Raw genomic sequence first — 16278 nt, 5'->3', positions numbered from 1 at the left:
ATGTAATTGCCTCCAACAACCCTGAGCACACAAAGAGGCTTTCTCTCATCAGCCATTCTCTCACCTCACCCCATGTGAAGCAGCTGACGTATTTGTGAGATGTTATGGGATATTTTTTTTCTTTTCTTACAACACTATAACAACACCCACTGAAACGTATTTGCAGTGTGCCCCCTGCCACTGGACATAGGGAGGACACTTATGGCTTGAGTTGGGCAGGGTTGTTGGTCTCTTCCTGCCAAATCCTCCTGAGTAGCTCTCACCAGCACTGGAAGGACTCAGTGCTAAAGAGGAGATGCAGGTTTGTTATGGGCAGGGTCACTGAAAGACAGTATTTTTAAGGGGTAAATTTAAAAAAAAAAGGGTAACAAATTAGAACAATTACTGATGGTTTTGTATCACACACATGAGGCACAACTTCATCACCAGTTTTCCAATGTCATTCCTGAGTTGGACTTCAGTCAGAAGGAAAAGATGTTTCACGTGCATTTCATGGATAGTTGTCACAAACTCTGTTAATATTTCATTGTGTCATGAAGGTAGAAAAGAAGTTGTGGCTTACAAATGAAACAAGTAAATTATTCCTTGACCTTGACTAGATTTTTAAAAGCTCTTCAGTATGTTGACAATATGTGCTAGGCAGCAATTATTTTCCATGGAACATTTTCTTTGATACCCTACTTGTACATTCACTAATCATAGGTCACCCTCAGAGGTGCAAATTTCATATTTAACATTTAAAAACTCAAACAATTTAGAGTGACTCTGATCATCAGACATTTAATTTACCTAACACAGCTAAAGGTATTCAGATTAATGTTCAGAACTGCCTAGTGAGCTTTTGAGAGGGAGTGGGGGTGGGGGGAATGACTCTTAGCTACTGAACTCAAAAGCTCTGTGTAGAATAAGTTATCTAATTAAGTCTAAGTTTGAACTGGTTGACTTTGCTCTTCATCAGAGGTCCCATTAACCGAGCTGACACTGACTCCATTCCTCACTTTTCCTCTCTCTCATGGTAAATCAAGGTATGCAGGAAACCACAGGTGTCCCAGGTCTTCTCCAACCCTTCTTGACCACCAAGGGCCTCTCCCACACACTTCTGCCCTTCACCCTCTCTGTTCCCAATTCCTTTTTCCTGCTCCTGCTCGAGACATGTTAAGTGCTCTTTCCAGCACCACAATGCATACCTGTCCTACTGCTGTTGCATGCTACATTCAGGGGTATATTTGATGAGGAACTTAGTAAAACTTCCCTTTCATCGACTGGCTTGCTCTGGGATTTCAGCAAAGGGAAATGCACTGGAAGGTCACAGGGAGCTGCCGCCAGACAGGGCAACCTGGAGCTGGAGCACGGGTGCAGCTGGGACAGGGTGAAAGGAAGTGTGATCCATCAGAGGAAGGTGGGAAATGAGGCTGTGAAAGTGTGAGTTGAATGCTAGCAACCTGGATGCCTGGCTCAGGCCCTCTCCTTGTCTTCTGCTGTGGCTCCACCAAATCCTCTCCTCTTTCCACCCCTGGCTGTCCCTAGCTGTTTTCACCCCAGATCAGTCTCACAGCTACCATGACAATTTGTGGCTGGTTGATGCTAAACCAGTAGCTAAAGCCCAGTGAGTAATAGGTTCACCCTGTAATATATCCCTGCCATGAAAGGGTAAAAATCCCTTTTGAACTGTTTGGACAGCACACCACTTTGGAAACAATCCTGCAGGATCTACAATATTCCTCATGTTTTTTCTTGAGAGCCCCTCCTGCCCCCATCCCTTCTCAAAGAGATGCTCCAGTTCACATTTTACAAAACAAGTATTTGAGACACAGTGACCACAAACAGGTTACTTCTAGGGTGTATGGGGCAGAACAGACAACCAAACCCATGTCCCTGATCATACAAAGCACAAGCCATTTTTCCTCTTCTGTTCAAGGCTTAGATAAATTCCCTTCACAGCTTTCAGATCAGAGGTGCAACTGATATATTTGATAAATATCAATAAGTAGAGGTAATTGATACATCCCATTAAAAAAAGAAACATATTTCTTCAGCATCGGTAGGATGTACACACAGAGGAGCTAAAAGAGCAAAGGTTTATAAATGAAGTTAATAAGAGATAGGAGGTGGTACTTTCTGTGCTTACCTTCAGCACTGTAATATTCCATGCAAAACTCTCAATGGCTTTGCTTAATTTTCTTCCTTTCAAACCTTCTTTAGTCCCAAGGTTATGAAGCTCTTCATGAAATTCCATTCCTAAAAGCACAGATTGCCACATCACTCAATGCACAATTGATTTTTCCTATAAAGATGTTGAGTGATCATTTTCAGTCTTGCAGCTGAGACTTCCTAAAACCTCCTTCTGTACTTTCCCCCTTCCCTTTTCATGACTCCATCGTGGGAGAACATTTTCCAGAATAAAGGTGCCATGTACAGTTCTGGGGCTGTGCTGCCACTTGGTTTGTGGCTCTCCTTGCCAGTGCTGGGGTTCCACACAGGCACTGATCCCTGCACAGACACTCCTCCAGCACTTCTGCCTGCAGCCTGCACTGTTGCCAATACTGTGACAAAAGGCAATCACTTGTCACTCTCCTCGAGTTGATGACTTTGCACTGTCTGACACATGTGGAAGATACCTGTTCAGCACAGAAAATGCAGGCTCCCAATGGACATCTCATTAATTTTAATCACTCATACAGAAAAGCCCTTGTACTCCACAATGATAAATTACATCAGAAGCACATAACTCTAATCACAGGACTGCAACTCCTGCAGCATGGAGAACCGAGACCTCCAACCACAGCCCTGTTGCATTTCATTCCTAGTTTCTGTGGCAAACACCTGCAGATCTGTTGCTGGATACAAAAATTCATGAAATTTGGGAGCAGATTAAAAATCTTAAGGTATCCAATCAGCCCACCAATTTCACAAGATCTGCACAGTGTATGCAACCATTTCTCTGAGTCTGGTGTGGACTGAGAGACAAAATGGAAAAGAGCTGCTTATGTTCCCTTAATTTGTACCTTACATAGGCCAAACAGGCACAAAATAACTCCAAAGCATCTGAAGCCTATCCTGGCTGAAGAAAACAAGCTCCATCCCCAGCTGTTTCATAGCTCTCCCACCCTTAACACTTCAGGGTAAATGTCACTCACAGATTTGAGCTTTGTTGAAACGACATCCAAGAAATGCCAATGGAGAGAACACCTGTACAGTGCAGATGCAGAGGTTACTGGGCAGGTTGCTGAAGGACAGTCCAAGGCAGGCTTACACTCAGCACAGCCTGCCCAAAGCACTCCTGCAAGACTGACATTGGTTTTCCTTCCCGTGCACCAGCTCCAGGAGCTCAGTAACACCGAGGCTGTTCAACCCCACACAGTGCAAGATTTCTCTCTCTACGGTTTATATTCCAAAACTTCACCTACTCACAGGCTTTGCTTGTCAAGACTAACAGAGTTCCTGCAGTACATCCTTTGGAGAATTGTCTAAATAACCACACCCAAAGCAAGATTTCCTTGCAGGTGTGTTTCATGCCAACTGACTCACAAATTATTTCACTTCAATTAGCAAATGAAAATCTTCAAATTACTTGCTTTGTCCTGGAAAAAAAATAAGAAAGCTAATGGATCTTAGCTCTACATGGACAGCTCTGCCTTCATGCAGCATCCTTCTAGTTATTTTTTTCCCCTCTGGAACCCACTTCTCCATCTGTAAAATGGATACATCACTGCCCCAGAAAGAGGGGACCACAGACACTTGTTAAGCTGCAGGTGGCAACACCAGTGAAAGGATTTAGCAGGGTCAGTCCTCCCAGCTGCTGCTGACCACCGTGCATTTAAAAACACAGCAAAACCAGTCACACAAGAACCAGTCTGGGGGAGCCAGCAGGACCTTGAGGCACACAGAACCTGCACCAAATCAGGCTGTGAAGCAGAGGTCTGGTGGAACACATGTTCAAAGGAAGCAGTGTTGGGGTGAGGCAAAGGACAACATCAGAGGCAGCTGTACCTCTGACACCTTCTAATTTTGAGTGCTTCATCCTGCCACATTAAAAGTGTTAGATAAAAATTTGCCTGGGTAAACATTTGCAACAAACTAATTGGCAAATAAGCATGGGGAGGGAGATCTCTCCCAGTCCTTTCCTCTCTAAATCCCATGGCTTCAGAGAAGTGCTTAGTGTCTCTCTAGCTTCTCAATCAGAAATTTTAAGGCTAATAAAGCAAACAAAAATGAAAATACGAGAAGATGCAGGAGCAAACTGAACACACCTGAAAAATTTCTCTTTTTCCAGAAGGAAGGAAGGAGAGAGGAAGTACTTGAAACTCTGGACATCAGTGTGGTGGCATAGTACTGCATGGTATTTCCCATACACATCTCCTGCTCACAGAGTCTCCAGTGCCCAGGCAAAGGCCGTGGGTTGTTCTCTCTGCATGGACCAAGCCGGGCAGAAAGGTGACTGGTGCTGCTGAGAGTCTGCATAATTTGGTGTGAAGTATTGCCCTTGAATTATACCTCCTGGAGACCCTCCTGGTGCTGCAATTCCTTGTTACTGTCCCTTTCCTAAACCCTCTGCACACAAAGGAGGCTTTGGGAAGAGGAATTTTATGCTGCTTATGCAGATACACAGAACTCAAGGCATGTCACAGTGATGAGGCCCATGACCCCCAGGCAGACATGGCCACTTGCCTCTTGTCCCTTTGCTACCATAATGCCAGCATGGCTAAAGACCAGAGACTAGGTTCCATCCTGCTGTTGTACCACATGAAATCAGTTAAATGCTACTGTTGAAACAGCTTCCAGTTTCTCCTAATTAAAAAGATGAATTCAAGTATTAATTACAAAACTGCAGTTTCATTCATTATTTACATTTAATAGAAGTAAATGGCGGCAGCCTGCATCACTTGCCAAATCCAAAAATGCCTATCAGAAACAATAATATTTATAACTGTGGTCCTGTGGGTATAGAAACTTCTTGCCTGCTCTGTGTTCAAAGCTAGAGCTAGAGAATGCACTCAGTAAAGGCACCATTCCTTCTCACCCCCTCCCCTCACACTTTTTAAAGCCTTTTTGGTTCATTTGACTAATTTAAACCCTGTCAGACAGTTCAGAGCTGTAGAGCAGATGGAGAAATAACTTCTTAAGTGAAAGCTGAGTATTTTTGTCTGATCCCACACCTGCATTGCTATTGAAAGACAAGCCTTCAGGTGGGTAGAGCATGCCAGAGAAAGACTGGAATGGTCACTTACATCCAGGTGAAAAACCCTACATTAGTCAAAAACTAGTAGGTAAATTATGGAACATTATTTCCCACCTTTCACCCAGAACTGCTCAATATAAATGGATTACCTGCTTTCTGGCACTGAACAATCTTGTCGTGAGTGGTGTCTGCTGTCTCAATAAGAACCCTGCTCTCTTGAATCATCTGTCAAAAAAAAAAAGGAAAAAAAAGAAAAGAAAATCAGCATTACTAGGGTTTCCTGCAACATCTAACACACATGAAGTACAAAGATTGAAACTGGAGAGGAGGTCTGCTCTGAGAGCAATATGGTAAATATTGGATCCTTCCTTCCTATGGGGGGCTCCCACAGATCCATACCAAGCTAAGTATCAGTTGCTCTGCAAATGTTTTGCTCCGAAAGTTAATGATCAGCTGTTTTACATCCGTGAGACACCACTGCAAACAGTATGAAGGAAACACAAGTGATTTCAGCAGAAAACAGATTTAGCAGACAAACTTCATTCCATGTTCAACTAAGCCCTTTCTAACTGGTATTTTCTTAAATAGTAAAGTATAGTCTTCAACATAGGTGGTTATTAAAAATGTTACCAAGTCATGAATACAGCTGACTTCCACAGGCATTTATGGCTGTGCTGGATTTCATTCTGTACAACAGCTCAGACACCTATAGTAGAGTTCTTGAGCTTCTCCATGTGAGAAATTGAGATCCAAATCCTATCCTATCCTCAATATTTCTGTTGAAGCTTAATAGAAAAGACACCAACACAAAAAATCAAAACAAAACAATCCACCTAAAACCAGACAAACTAAAAGCAGCAGTTTCAACAGGCCTACTCACAAGTTTCAAGAGACCTCCCTACTTCGACATCTTCCTAGAATAGCCCATTAACAGCAAACAAACGAAGGGTCCATTACCTGACAAGTTTCCTGAGCCTCCCTACATGCAAATGCTCTTCTCCTTTGATGGTAACAAACCTCCAAAACCTCTCAGAAGCCCAGGCAAATATTGTTCCTTTGCTCTGTTTTGTGAAACTGCAAAAGGCAGTACGTACATCTGCTACAGAAGACAAGAACATGCTGTATAGCAAACTGTGCCTGAGAATAACCTCACTGTCCCAGGACATTCACCACAAACCTCAATGAAACCCAAAGAGCACGAGGACACTGCCGATTAGAAATGAAGCAAACTCAAGAGGGACTGCCTAACGTTACACCCTGAAATTGCAGAAGTCTCCACCTGTCCCTTTGCCAGAATGCTGCAAGTGCTAAAAGCCTCCCTACTTTCAAATACACTAAATATGAAAACCCAAGTAGTAGGTTTCGATGATTTTAGTGGAAGCCAGCATAACAGTAATAAATTAACACTCTCTAATTAGCACATCTTACTGTTTTAATTAGACACAAGGAATGAGACACGCTTCCACTTGTCACACTCAAACTTCCAAATTCTGGAGAAATTTAGATCCAAATTTTGCTCCTCACCCCACCTTTATTTCTAATTAAATGTACTAAGGCTGTATTTAATAAAAATACTTATGCTTTTCCTTTGATATAAAGAACAACGTATGGAAAACAAAATCCATCATCACCTTCACAGGCAGAGTGAAAAATCCTGATATACCTAGAGAGTGCAAAATTGTTTTTTTAACAGAACACACCCAGTGGATCCACATGAGATTTAAATTGCTTTCAACAGTGTCCTTTGCCTTTCATTCTTATTACTTACTTGTTCATGCATCACATTGATTTTTTCCTTCTTTCATATTTTCACTTGTCATCTAGAAAGGAATGAAAATTTCTACCCAATCTCTGGCTTTTCCATACCACAGCACATCATCCTTTTGTGCTGAAGAAGCCATTCGGCCGACAACTACAAATGCAGAAGGTTGGTCTGAGCAGTGAAGTACGAGTCCCAAACACCCTGCAGGTCACTGAAGAAGCAGCCAGAGGCCAAACATGCACCTCTTGCACATGCAGAGCTGGGGCCCATGAGGCAGTGCCTGCACTGCCCAGTCCAGCCAGGTGACCCCAGCATCTCCATGGCTCCTGCACCCCATGTAGCCATCACCCTGGGCTTGGGTTCCCACTGGGGTCTGTGCCTGCACTTCCAACCCAGCAGCAAGGTTTGCCCCGTGAGGTCAGCTGCAGCTAAGCTAGTACAGGGCATCCAATGTGTCAGACTCCGCTGTGCTCAAATCCCTCAAGCAGAACACGACTTGTGAGGTTTTTATAGATACACATGCATACATACACACACACACACATATATATATATATATACATACAGTCAAGGATAATTATCCCACCATGCACAAAAAAAGCAGGCTCGAGAATCATGCAGCTACTGGACCCACTCCCAGGAGTTTCTGGTATGCCTGTTTAAGGATTCTCAGACATGAAGGTATTACATTCATTTTTTAAGAGCAAAGTAGCACTAGGATGTCATTTTTCCCTTACTGCAGAGCAGGTAGAGCAACCCTCCACTCCTTTGATGCTGACATCAAAGTATCAGTGCTCTCAGCTCAGCAAGAACAAACAATTAAAAACAGATCATGTAGCGGAATTTAACCTGTTCCCATCTTCCTGCTCAGCAGTAATCTTGACAAAAAATAAGCAGCTTTTGTCCCATGACAAATCCTGAGAGTGGTTTCAGAGTTCCTCAGCTCAGTGACTGGGGTCAAGGGACAACCTCAGTTCATCACCTGGCATCCTCCCTCACACGTTCTTCTAGGAAATAATGCACTAGATAGAAATAATGGGAGCCAAGCCAATTATAAGATTTTGGCTGGCCTATAGCACACCTTTACCACCTCTGATAACACAGCATGCAGGGCCCTGTATCCCTACATGACAGGCCAGACCCAGCAAGAGCTGCATGTGGAGTTCCAGAGGGCACAAAATCCTGCTTCCTAACACTGCTGTAAAAGATGGCATCAACAGGATAAGGCAAGGACAAAGCCTGGGCGTTCACTTGGAAGGAAAGACTTAATCAAGCAGACAAGAATACAACAGGCAAGTAACTGCTGTCCAGGAATAAAGTTACAGCATAGGGTCATGGCATCTAGATACGCTTTTTCTTTTTTGTCACTAGTTTTGAAATGACTCCACGATTTCCCAGTCTGAATCATTCCTTGCTTTTCCAGCTGATACCCTGCTCAAGGATGTCACCTACTTCTAGAAGTGACAAGAACCAGAAACCCTAAAAACAAAACATGGAAGGCTGTGAGATTTTTCTGCTGGGAAGGTAACCCTGTAAATCACAGGACAGCCTGAGATTTTCGAGGCCGCTTTTGCCAGTAACGTATCAAAACCCACCAGCCTATCTCAAAAGCAAAGAGCAAGCTTTCTGATGTTTGCAGGAAGGTGAATTTCCACGCACCTGTCCTTTGCTGAGATCTGCACTGAGCAGCCCTCCAGGCAGCTGTGCAGTCCCAGCCATCTGGCTGGAGCCCATCAGGATGCTCTGTAATGCCAGCTCTCAAACGGCAGCTCGCTTCCATGAGTGACTCTCACAGAGCAAGAGATGTCCTGCTCCCTCAGGACTCCCGTGTTCCACCACAGCGTGCTAGCTCCTGAATGCTGAGCTTCAAGGGATTAATGCTCAAGTGACATTTACTGAAATGCAACCTTTAGAGGATGGATGTTGGTATTTGCATCCACTTGGAGGGAGGAAATTTTTATCAGCTGCTGAAGCTGGCAGGATTTCTTGGGACAGCTTATATTTCCCATGTCAGAAAGAAGGTGATAAACTCTACTGATTGATGTGTTTAACATAACTGGAGGGGTGAGGGGGAAATTGGACAAAAACAAGAATGAAAGCGTACAAAACCTGATCCTGGTATAGAGAAGTATAAACTTGATTCATCTCAATCCACCTGAAGCTCTCTGTAGTAATCGTGGTGGATTCTCAAAACCAGCATGGGAAGTAGGAGCTGGCACAAACAGCAGTTCTCTCCTCATCCGATATATGAGACTCAGAAAGTGAAAGAGACCAAGGGCTGAAAACATAACTGGCCTGTCTCACTCCAGTTTCTAAGAACAGCATGGAATAGCAAATTTAAAACCCCAGCGCTTCACACAAAGAACAATTCTTTACTTTGTCACTTCTGTTAAACTAAATAATTTTTAAGTGAAATTTAAAATATCTTAATGCCTGAGGGCATCATATTACTCACATGAAATTAACTGCCTGTACTAAGGGCAGTTTAATCACAGGATCAGTACAAACTGAACAAAAGAATGTTCTTTTTACTTTAATGAACTCTTGTGCTGAAGACGAATTTCTTCGTTCCATTGTGAATTATTCTATAAACTGAAAAGGAGAGAGGAAATTAACACAGCAGTCTCACCAAAAAAAAGACAAAAAAAAAGATTCAAAAGCTCCTGGTGGCAAATTAAAGTACTGCTCCTGCTGGAAAGATGAGAAAAAAAAAAAAAAAGACAGTTCAAGGAAACCTCTCATAAATACTCTGAAGTTTAGAACAGAAATTGACTGAACATCAGACTAAAAGGAAGCTTGCCTCTTAGGTGTCTCCATTGTCCAAATTTTCTATGCCTTTCATTGACAATAAAGAGTTTTGCCTGGTTACAAAAACAAAACGACAAAAAAAATTCAAGAACAAACCAAACCCACCATCAATAAAAAAAAAAAAGAGGTTACAAAAACACAACCAATTCAAAAAACAACTGACAAGCAAATTGAGCTTATGAAAAATTGAAGATAATTCCCTTTAGCACTGAATATTTCTTGTACACATCTGGGACAAGAAACAACCAGGCCATCAATTGTGTGTCAGCAAGTTTTGCAAGAAAAGCAAGATGGGTATGCAGTGCCAGGACATGGGAAAGAATGCTGCTGGCACCATTCTGTCCCTCACCTTGTCTCTGTCCCAGTACATTTCAAGCTGGATTTTAGTATCAGAGTCTTTTCCTGCAACAGCCCAGCATGAGAAGCAGCTATCAAGGATGGTTACATGAGCTGGAAACATCTGAAATAATTTACTGACACAAACTGGAGAAGAAACTGCCTAAAATGCACCTTAAATTCCAACTTTGTGTTTTCAGTTAGAAACATTTCTGGGAAAACAAGGAATCATCGTTGCAGGATGTGATCTGTGCATGAAGACCCGTCCTTTACAGAACAACAGGAGCAACAGAGGAAGAGAGAGGAAGAGAGGTCAGTTTTCAATACACTTATGCTAAAACAGTGTAACTGAAGTACCCAACTGGAACTTCCTTCTCTGAAGGAAGTTCTGATTTGACTTTTCTATGCTTCTGTTAGAAGTGACTAATGGACATGGGCAATCAGAGAAAGAAACTTTGAGAGCAGTGCATGAGAGAATTGTAAGAAGCAGAGAAAGAAACAGTATTTTCCCTAATAAGAAGCGGAAAAAGAAGCCGACTTTTCTAGTTTATGTCCAGTTTTGGATGAAGAATTCTTTATAACAAATACAAATTCAAGACAACGTCCTTGTGCTGGGCTGTGTTTGACGTCAGTGCATTATGACACTTCTTTGGCAGTGGACGCTCTGCTCTGCAATATCCCTTGTCTTCAGCTGCTTAGAGAATTGTGAAAAATGTTCCTCTGGGGATGACTCTATCCCAGCTGAGGTATGAATTTCAGTGAAAAAGCTCACAAAAATCTACTTAGTCATTTTGTATTTACATAATAACTGGGGAAATTTACTTTCTTCTTGGGAACGTAGTCATGCCTTTACCAAGACAAGCCCAAAAAGACTGAATGTGAAAGAACAGCAGGCAAAGAGCAGTTCACCTCACCCACACACCTCAGCAGACATCTGCTAGCACGCATGGACCAATACCCACGTCAACAAAACCACTGCCATTAAATACCTCTACTTATTAGCAACCTCACAGATGCTTCTCCTCTCAAAAATCCCCAATCCATCTCCATGTTGGCCAAGATGTTCTTAACTACCCTGCCATCTCCCAGCAATACCTGCAGCCACCCTGTCCTTCCACAACTGTCTGCTTCCACATGGCAAGATCAGGCTCGAATGCAGAGAAAAACATGAATGTCAGCCTGAGTTTATATAACAAATAGCTTCACTGTTCTACCTTTTTTTACACTTCTTGTTATTTACAATTTGAAAACACAAAGATAACTTGGACATCCCATTTTTCTTAGAAAAATTTCTGCATGCACATGAGCCAGGAGATGAGGTAAAACCAAGAACATTTATTATCATTTATTTATTGCTTTTGATTTTCAAATTAGTCAGTCATTTGACCTTGGAGGAAAATAATGCTTAACCAGTAACTGAAATGCAAAGTGCACAAGCATCCCTGAGTTCATGCATGCTTGCATCAGCACATGAATATATCGTGCAGACACAGTAACCACAATCTGTTTCCAAACAATTCTCAACCAAAAAAAAATCCTAACTTCACAGGATAACTGCTTGCAATGAATAATTCAACCATCTGCCAGGTCCAGCTGGGCCCCATCCCTTCTCTTCACATGAAGTAGCTCCTTTTTTAGGCGTGATCAAAGAACACCAGCATTAATTTGACAGGTGGCGAGGCACACTGCACATGCTGCCCACCTGAGCAGCCCCAGACAAGGGGGAGCACGCAGTTGGAGAGGCAGAGTGAGGGCCCTTCCTCACGGGAAAGGCAAGCTCTGAAGAACAACTCTGCAAGTGGCAGGGTACACTGTCCTAGGATGTGTGTGTGGGAAGCAATGACAGCATGACCAGAACCCATTCATCACACTCTGTGGATGGAATCAACTACAGCTACATTGAAATTAGCCATTCTACACTACATTTCTGATCATTGACACACTTTACAAAAATGTCTGTGTATTGTCAACAGTCCACCTCATTTTCTTGATTTTGGCAAATCCTGTTCCCTGCTCTCCTCTGCAGAAACTCCTATAAATCCAGTATTACCAGTGAAGCCTCTTCCTATGTAAGACATGGCCAACAGTACAGCTCCACTAAACCACTGCAATGCCACCACAAAATGAGAGAAACACAGTCCTGACAACTTGTTCTGGTTCCTTAAATAAAGCACATTAAATTTTATTCTAACAAGGTCTCTCTCAAAAGAAAATATTTAATGCAGAGCACAATGGTAAAATTAATTGCCCAGGAAAAAAATAAACAAACTACACAAATGGGTCTTTGTCTATCTCACAGCTAACAAAGGCTGAGCAGGAGGGAACAGACAGTTAATTGTTTTCCAGATTATTGTGGCAGGTCTCTGAGCATTTGCACCTCCATTTCCCTGGACCCTCAGCCCTGTTTATGCCCCATTAAGCACAGAGGCAGAGTCTATACTTTCCACGGTAAAATAAAAAGGTATATTCAGTTGGCAATTTTCTGTAAGGGGAAAAAATTCAAACACATTAGGGCCACTTTTATCAGAAATTATTTTCAAAGCGTGCATTTTAAAGAATGTGGCATATGCAGTGCTTTCAGAGGTGGTGAGGAAACATCTGCCCACTACTCCAGCTCCCTGTGCTGTGGGGCCCAGTGAGTGAGGCAGACCTGCAGTCACACTGTGAGATTTAGGGTCAAACTTTTTTCCATTTTACTGTAAAAGGAATTAAGAAGTATAGCCTGTTCGTACAAGAGACAGGCCAATATAAACAGATTTTATTTTATGCATTTAAAAATGCTCTTAGGCCTTTTCAGTAGAAAAGTGCTTTGAAGTGAAGAGACATGCACAGCAAGCACTTGTGGATCCAGTTTCTTGAAGCCATATTTATCAACAATATAAAAGCCTGAACTGTTGCATAGCTTGAATTAAAATAAATAAATAAGCTAAAATATTTTATATTGCTTTCCACCAACATCTCCTTGTGCTCTCACTTGCACAAAAAAAACCCCAACAAAACTAAAAAGAGATACATCCTGGATTATATGAAGTCATTATGCAGCAAAGAGAAGCCCCTTGTCAACATTCAAAATGCAAACCCCTTCCCACACTGTGATTTCAAATACCAAGATTGATAGAGACCGTTCATTTATTCAAACATAGAAAAGGCTAAATAGATTTCAATATTCTGCTGCTGGCATTGTCTCAGAAGGCACACATCCAAAATATAGCAAAACCACTTATTAAATCCAGCTTTCTTTTTCAGAAGTGAATAGTTTTAGCAAAGTAAGAGGCAGTTGCAGCCAAAGTGGGCAAAAAAAAAGAAAGTATCACGTTCTCCTTAACAGAATTATATCTCAAATCAATCCTTACATAAGCAAGGTACAACTCCCCTCTCTGTCTCTCTGATTTTAAACTGTTTGCACACTCTCTTGACATTCAAGTTACATCTTCCCCCATCGGAGACAAATGTGAGAACAACCATTATTTAAAACAGTTATACAAGTGTTTCTGACTACATCCAAAAGAGGCCTTTCACCTATTTAAATTGAAAAAACTGTTTCCAAAGTACAAGGAGGCCTTGAAAAGTCCCGTGTGTACTCTTCAGTATATAATTACAGAGATAAGAGATGACACATTCATTTTGGTAAAAAATCCATTAAGCAGGCCTCCAAAGACACAGGAATCTCTTATTTATGTGGTATTTGGTCTTTCAGAAAGACATGAGACCACGTTAGAAATCTACCCCAGAAATGTTCCATCTAAAATAAGCCAATCAACTGGATTTGCAAATCCTTGTTGTGGCATTGTTACAGCTGGCATTGTATTATCATAACTTACTCACTTCCAAGTAATAGAAATAATTCTGGAAGAAACCGGGGGTTATTTCAGAGTACTTTTAGTATTTGTTTGAATCAACATCAGTGTCTTTCCCCACCCCATAAGCTGATTTTCCCTTGAAAAGTGCATTATAAAGGCAAAAAATGAGATGGGAAGGAGGTGGGCCTTTGGCACATTGTATATTTGGTCAAAGCTGCGATCACTCTTTGCAACACATCAGCGTCTCTGGAAGCCATTCGATACCCCCCATTATTCACCATTTTATTCCTTATGAACACAAGCTGCAGAAGAAAACGCTGTCCTCTGAACCCGAGCTGTGATTCAGTCTGGCTGCCACAGTGCAGTATTTAAGTCAGGCTTGGCAGAACCGTGCATCTTGCTGTCGGTGCTGCAGATCCCCAAAGAGGTCGGGAAGCAGCGGGGCACCCCCGCGGCCCAAGAGGCACAGCATGACAGCAACTTCTGCTGCTGGAGGGCACGCACAGCTGCTGCTCAGTCACCCACAGCAGTGACATATGTCATACAACAAGCAGCAGCACTCATCTGGAACGATTCCACTTCGTGTCTCTATATTTTTGTGTAAGCATTCCTGTACCATACTGACCTCTCCTTCCCCGTGCAAGAAAATGGGCATTTTAACCTTCCCTTCCAGCTCTGCCATACCATCCCCAAGAGCAGCACTGACTTCTTCTGACAGGAACAGGGGCAGTACTTGACGGTGCTGCTGCAAAGCGTAGGGAGAGGGAGGGTACAGCTTTGCCTGGGAAATCCCACGCTGCAGCTCCCTTGTGCTCTGCTGCAGGGAGGCCAGCAAAGGGCAGCACACGAATCTTGCTGCTTCCCAAGGACAAGGACTAACAGTGCCAGCACAGGCTGAATCGCCACTAGTTTTGTAAACAGAAGTCCTCTTCAAGCACCCACCCGTGCTAGCTACAACTGCGTTTAAAAAAAGGAGCCTCGTTTATTTAACTGGGACATTTGGGCGTGCGAGAGCCAGCGGGGACAGGCAGAGGTAGCAGCGCTCCAGTGCTTACCAGGTCATACGCTGCCAGGACCTTTTTCTGCACGTCGGGCACGGTGCCCAGAGGCTCCAGGTAAGGAAAGGTGTCCTTCATGCAGAGGGCCACCGAGGGCACGTTGTCGCTGCTCACGAGGCGCGAGGACAGGGTCAGGATGCACTGCTTGAGGCTGGCGATGGGCGGCAGCCCGCACAGCTCCTTCACCGACACCATGGCGTTCTGGGGAAGGACACAAACACTTCAGTGCGCGTGGCCGCTCACGCTCAGGCCCCCCTGCTGCCATCACCTTGACAGCCCTTTCTTCTTCTCCCCTCTGACGGGAGGCAGTGCTATCCCACCACTCACCATCCCTGGGCCCTCCATGGACCACGGGACTCCATCTCACACCCGCCAGCCCCATTCTCTGTCCTGAAGCCTAGCGCCAGCTCCAGCTTTCTCCCAGGCTCAGGCATTCCAACTGCCAGCTCTTCAGCTACTCTGCATTGCAAATCCAGCCCTAACAGGGACAACTTCTGGTCCCCAGCATATTAAGCCATCAGCCTAAAATGCTATTTCTCTTCCAAACTGCTTAGACGCTGATCGCTTTTGGTGCTGTAATCACTTTGTCCTCCCATCATTATCATCCTCCATCAAGAGCAAGTTTGACAGACTTTGTATTTCCCATAGGAAAGGCAAGCAGGAAAAACTCACTTTGTTTTCAGCCTTACATTATCATATCATAAAGAAACACAAACACTCTTCCCCCTTCATAGGTCGCGTGTAAGAAAATCAATACCAGATATACAGGTCAAACCAAACTGACATGCCAGTATTTATTTATTCATCATATCAGAAGATATATAGCTGACATGCACCCATCGTTTAGCTTTTTGAGTTGTACAAGGAGTGTCCAAGATGCACAAAACCCAGAAAAAGTAAGACTACTGTAACAATCCATGCCTTGCAAATGTTCCTCCCACAACTTGCTGGGAAAAAAAAACAATAATCAGACAATGCCTAAGTTTTTCTCATTAATTAAATATGAGAGCATGCCGTTAAATCCACAACTGTGTCGTTACACAGCATTCCCCAAAACATGATCTTTTACTGAACTTTTGCTTGGAAACTACATTAGTACTGTTTCTGAGTCAAATTCAGAGTATTTTCATTTATATAGTTCATTTATAGTCCCCGAACTAGACAGAAGGTGGAGTCAGCAGTTTAAACTGGTTACTTTCAAGGCCTGAAGGAAAGGAAAGGCTGGGAAGAGTTTCCCATTCTTAAAAATATGCTGAGACTATTCCTTTGAGAGTGATTTAAAGCTTATGTCATTTTGTAAACTTTTCCAGCTGTCAACATTTCATTTGCTTTAGA

General features: G+C 43.0%; 1 protein-coding gene across 2 annotated transcripts in view; it reads right to left on the bottom strand.

Moving 5' to 3' along the window:
• PLCL1 (phospholipase C like 1 (inactive)) overlaps positions 1-16278 on the bottom strand; it is a 180181-nt gene that overhangs the window by 18868 nt on the left and 145035 nt on the right. For both annotated transcript variants that reach the window (XM_062498415.1, XM_062498416.1), the window contains exons 3-5: positions 14941-15144; positions 5329-5404; positions 2129-2238 (exon numbers count right to left, since the gene is read on the bottom strand). In XM_062498415.1, the coding sequence (XP_062354399.1) occupies positions 2129-2238; positions 5329-5404; positions 14941-15144 (390 nt within the window). The remainder of the gene's footprint in view (positions 1-2128; positions 2239-5328; positions 5405-14940; positions 15145-16278) is intronic.

This window comes from Cinclus cinclus, chromosome 9 (genome assembly GCF_963662255.1).
Source record: "Cinclus cinclus chromosome 9, bCinCin1.1, whole genome shotgun sequence".
Classification (NCBI taxonomy): Eukaryota; Metazoa; Chordata; class Aves; order Passeriformes; family Cinclidae; genus Cinclus; species Cinclus cinclus.
This window is presented reverse-complemented; position numbering and strand designations above follow the sequence as displayed.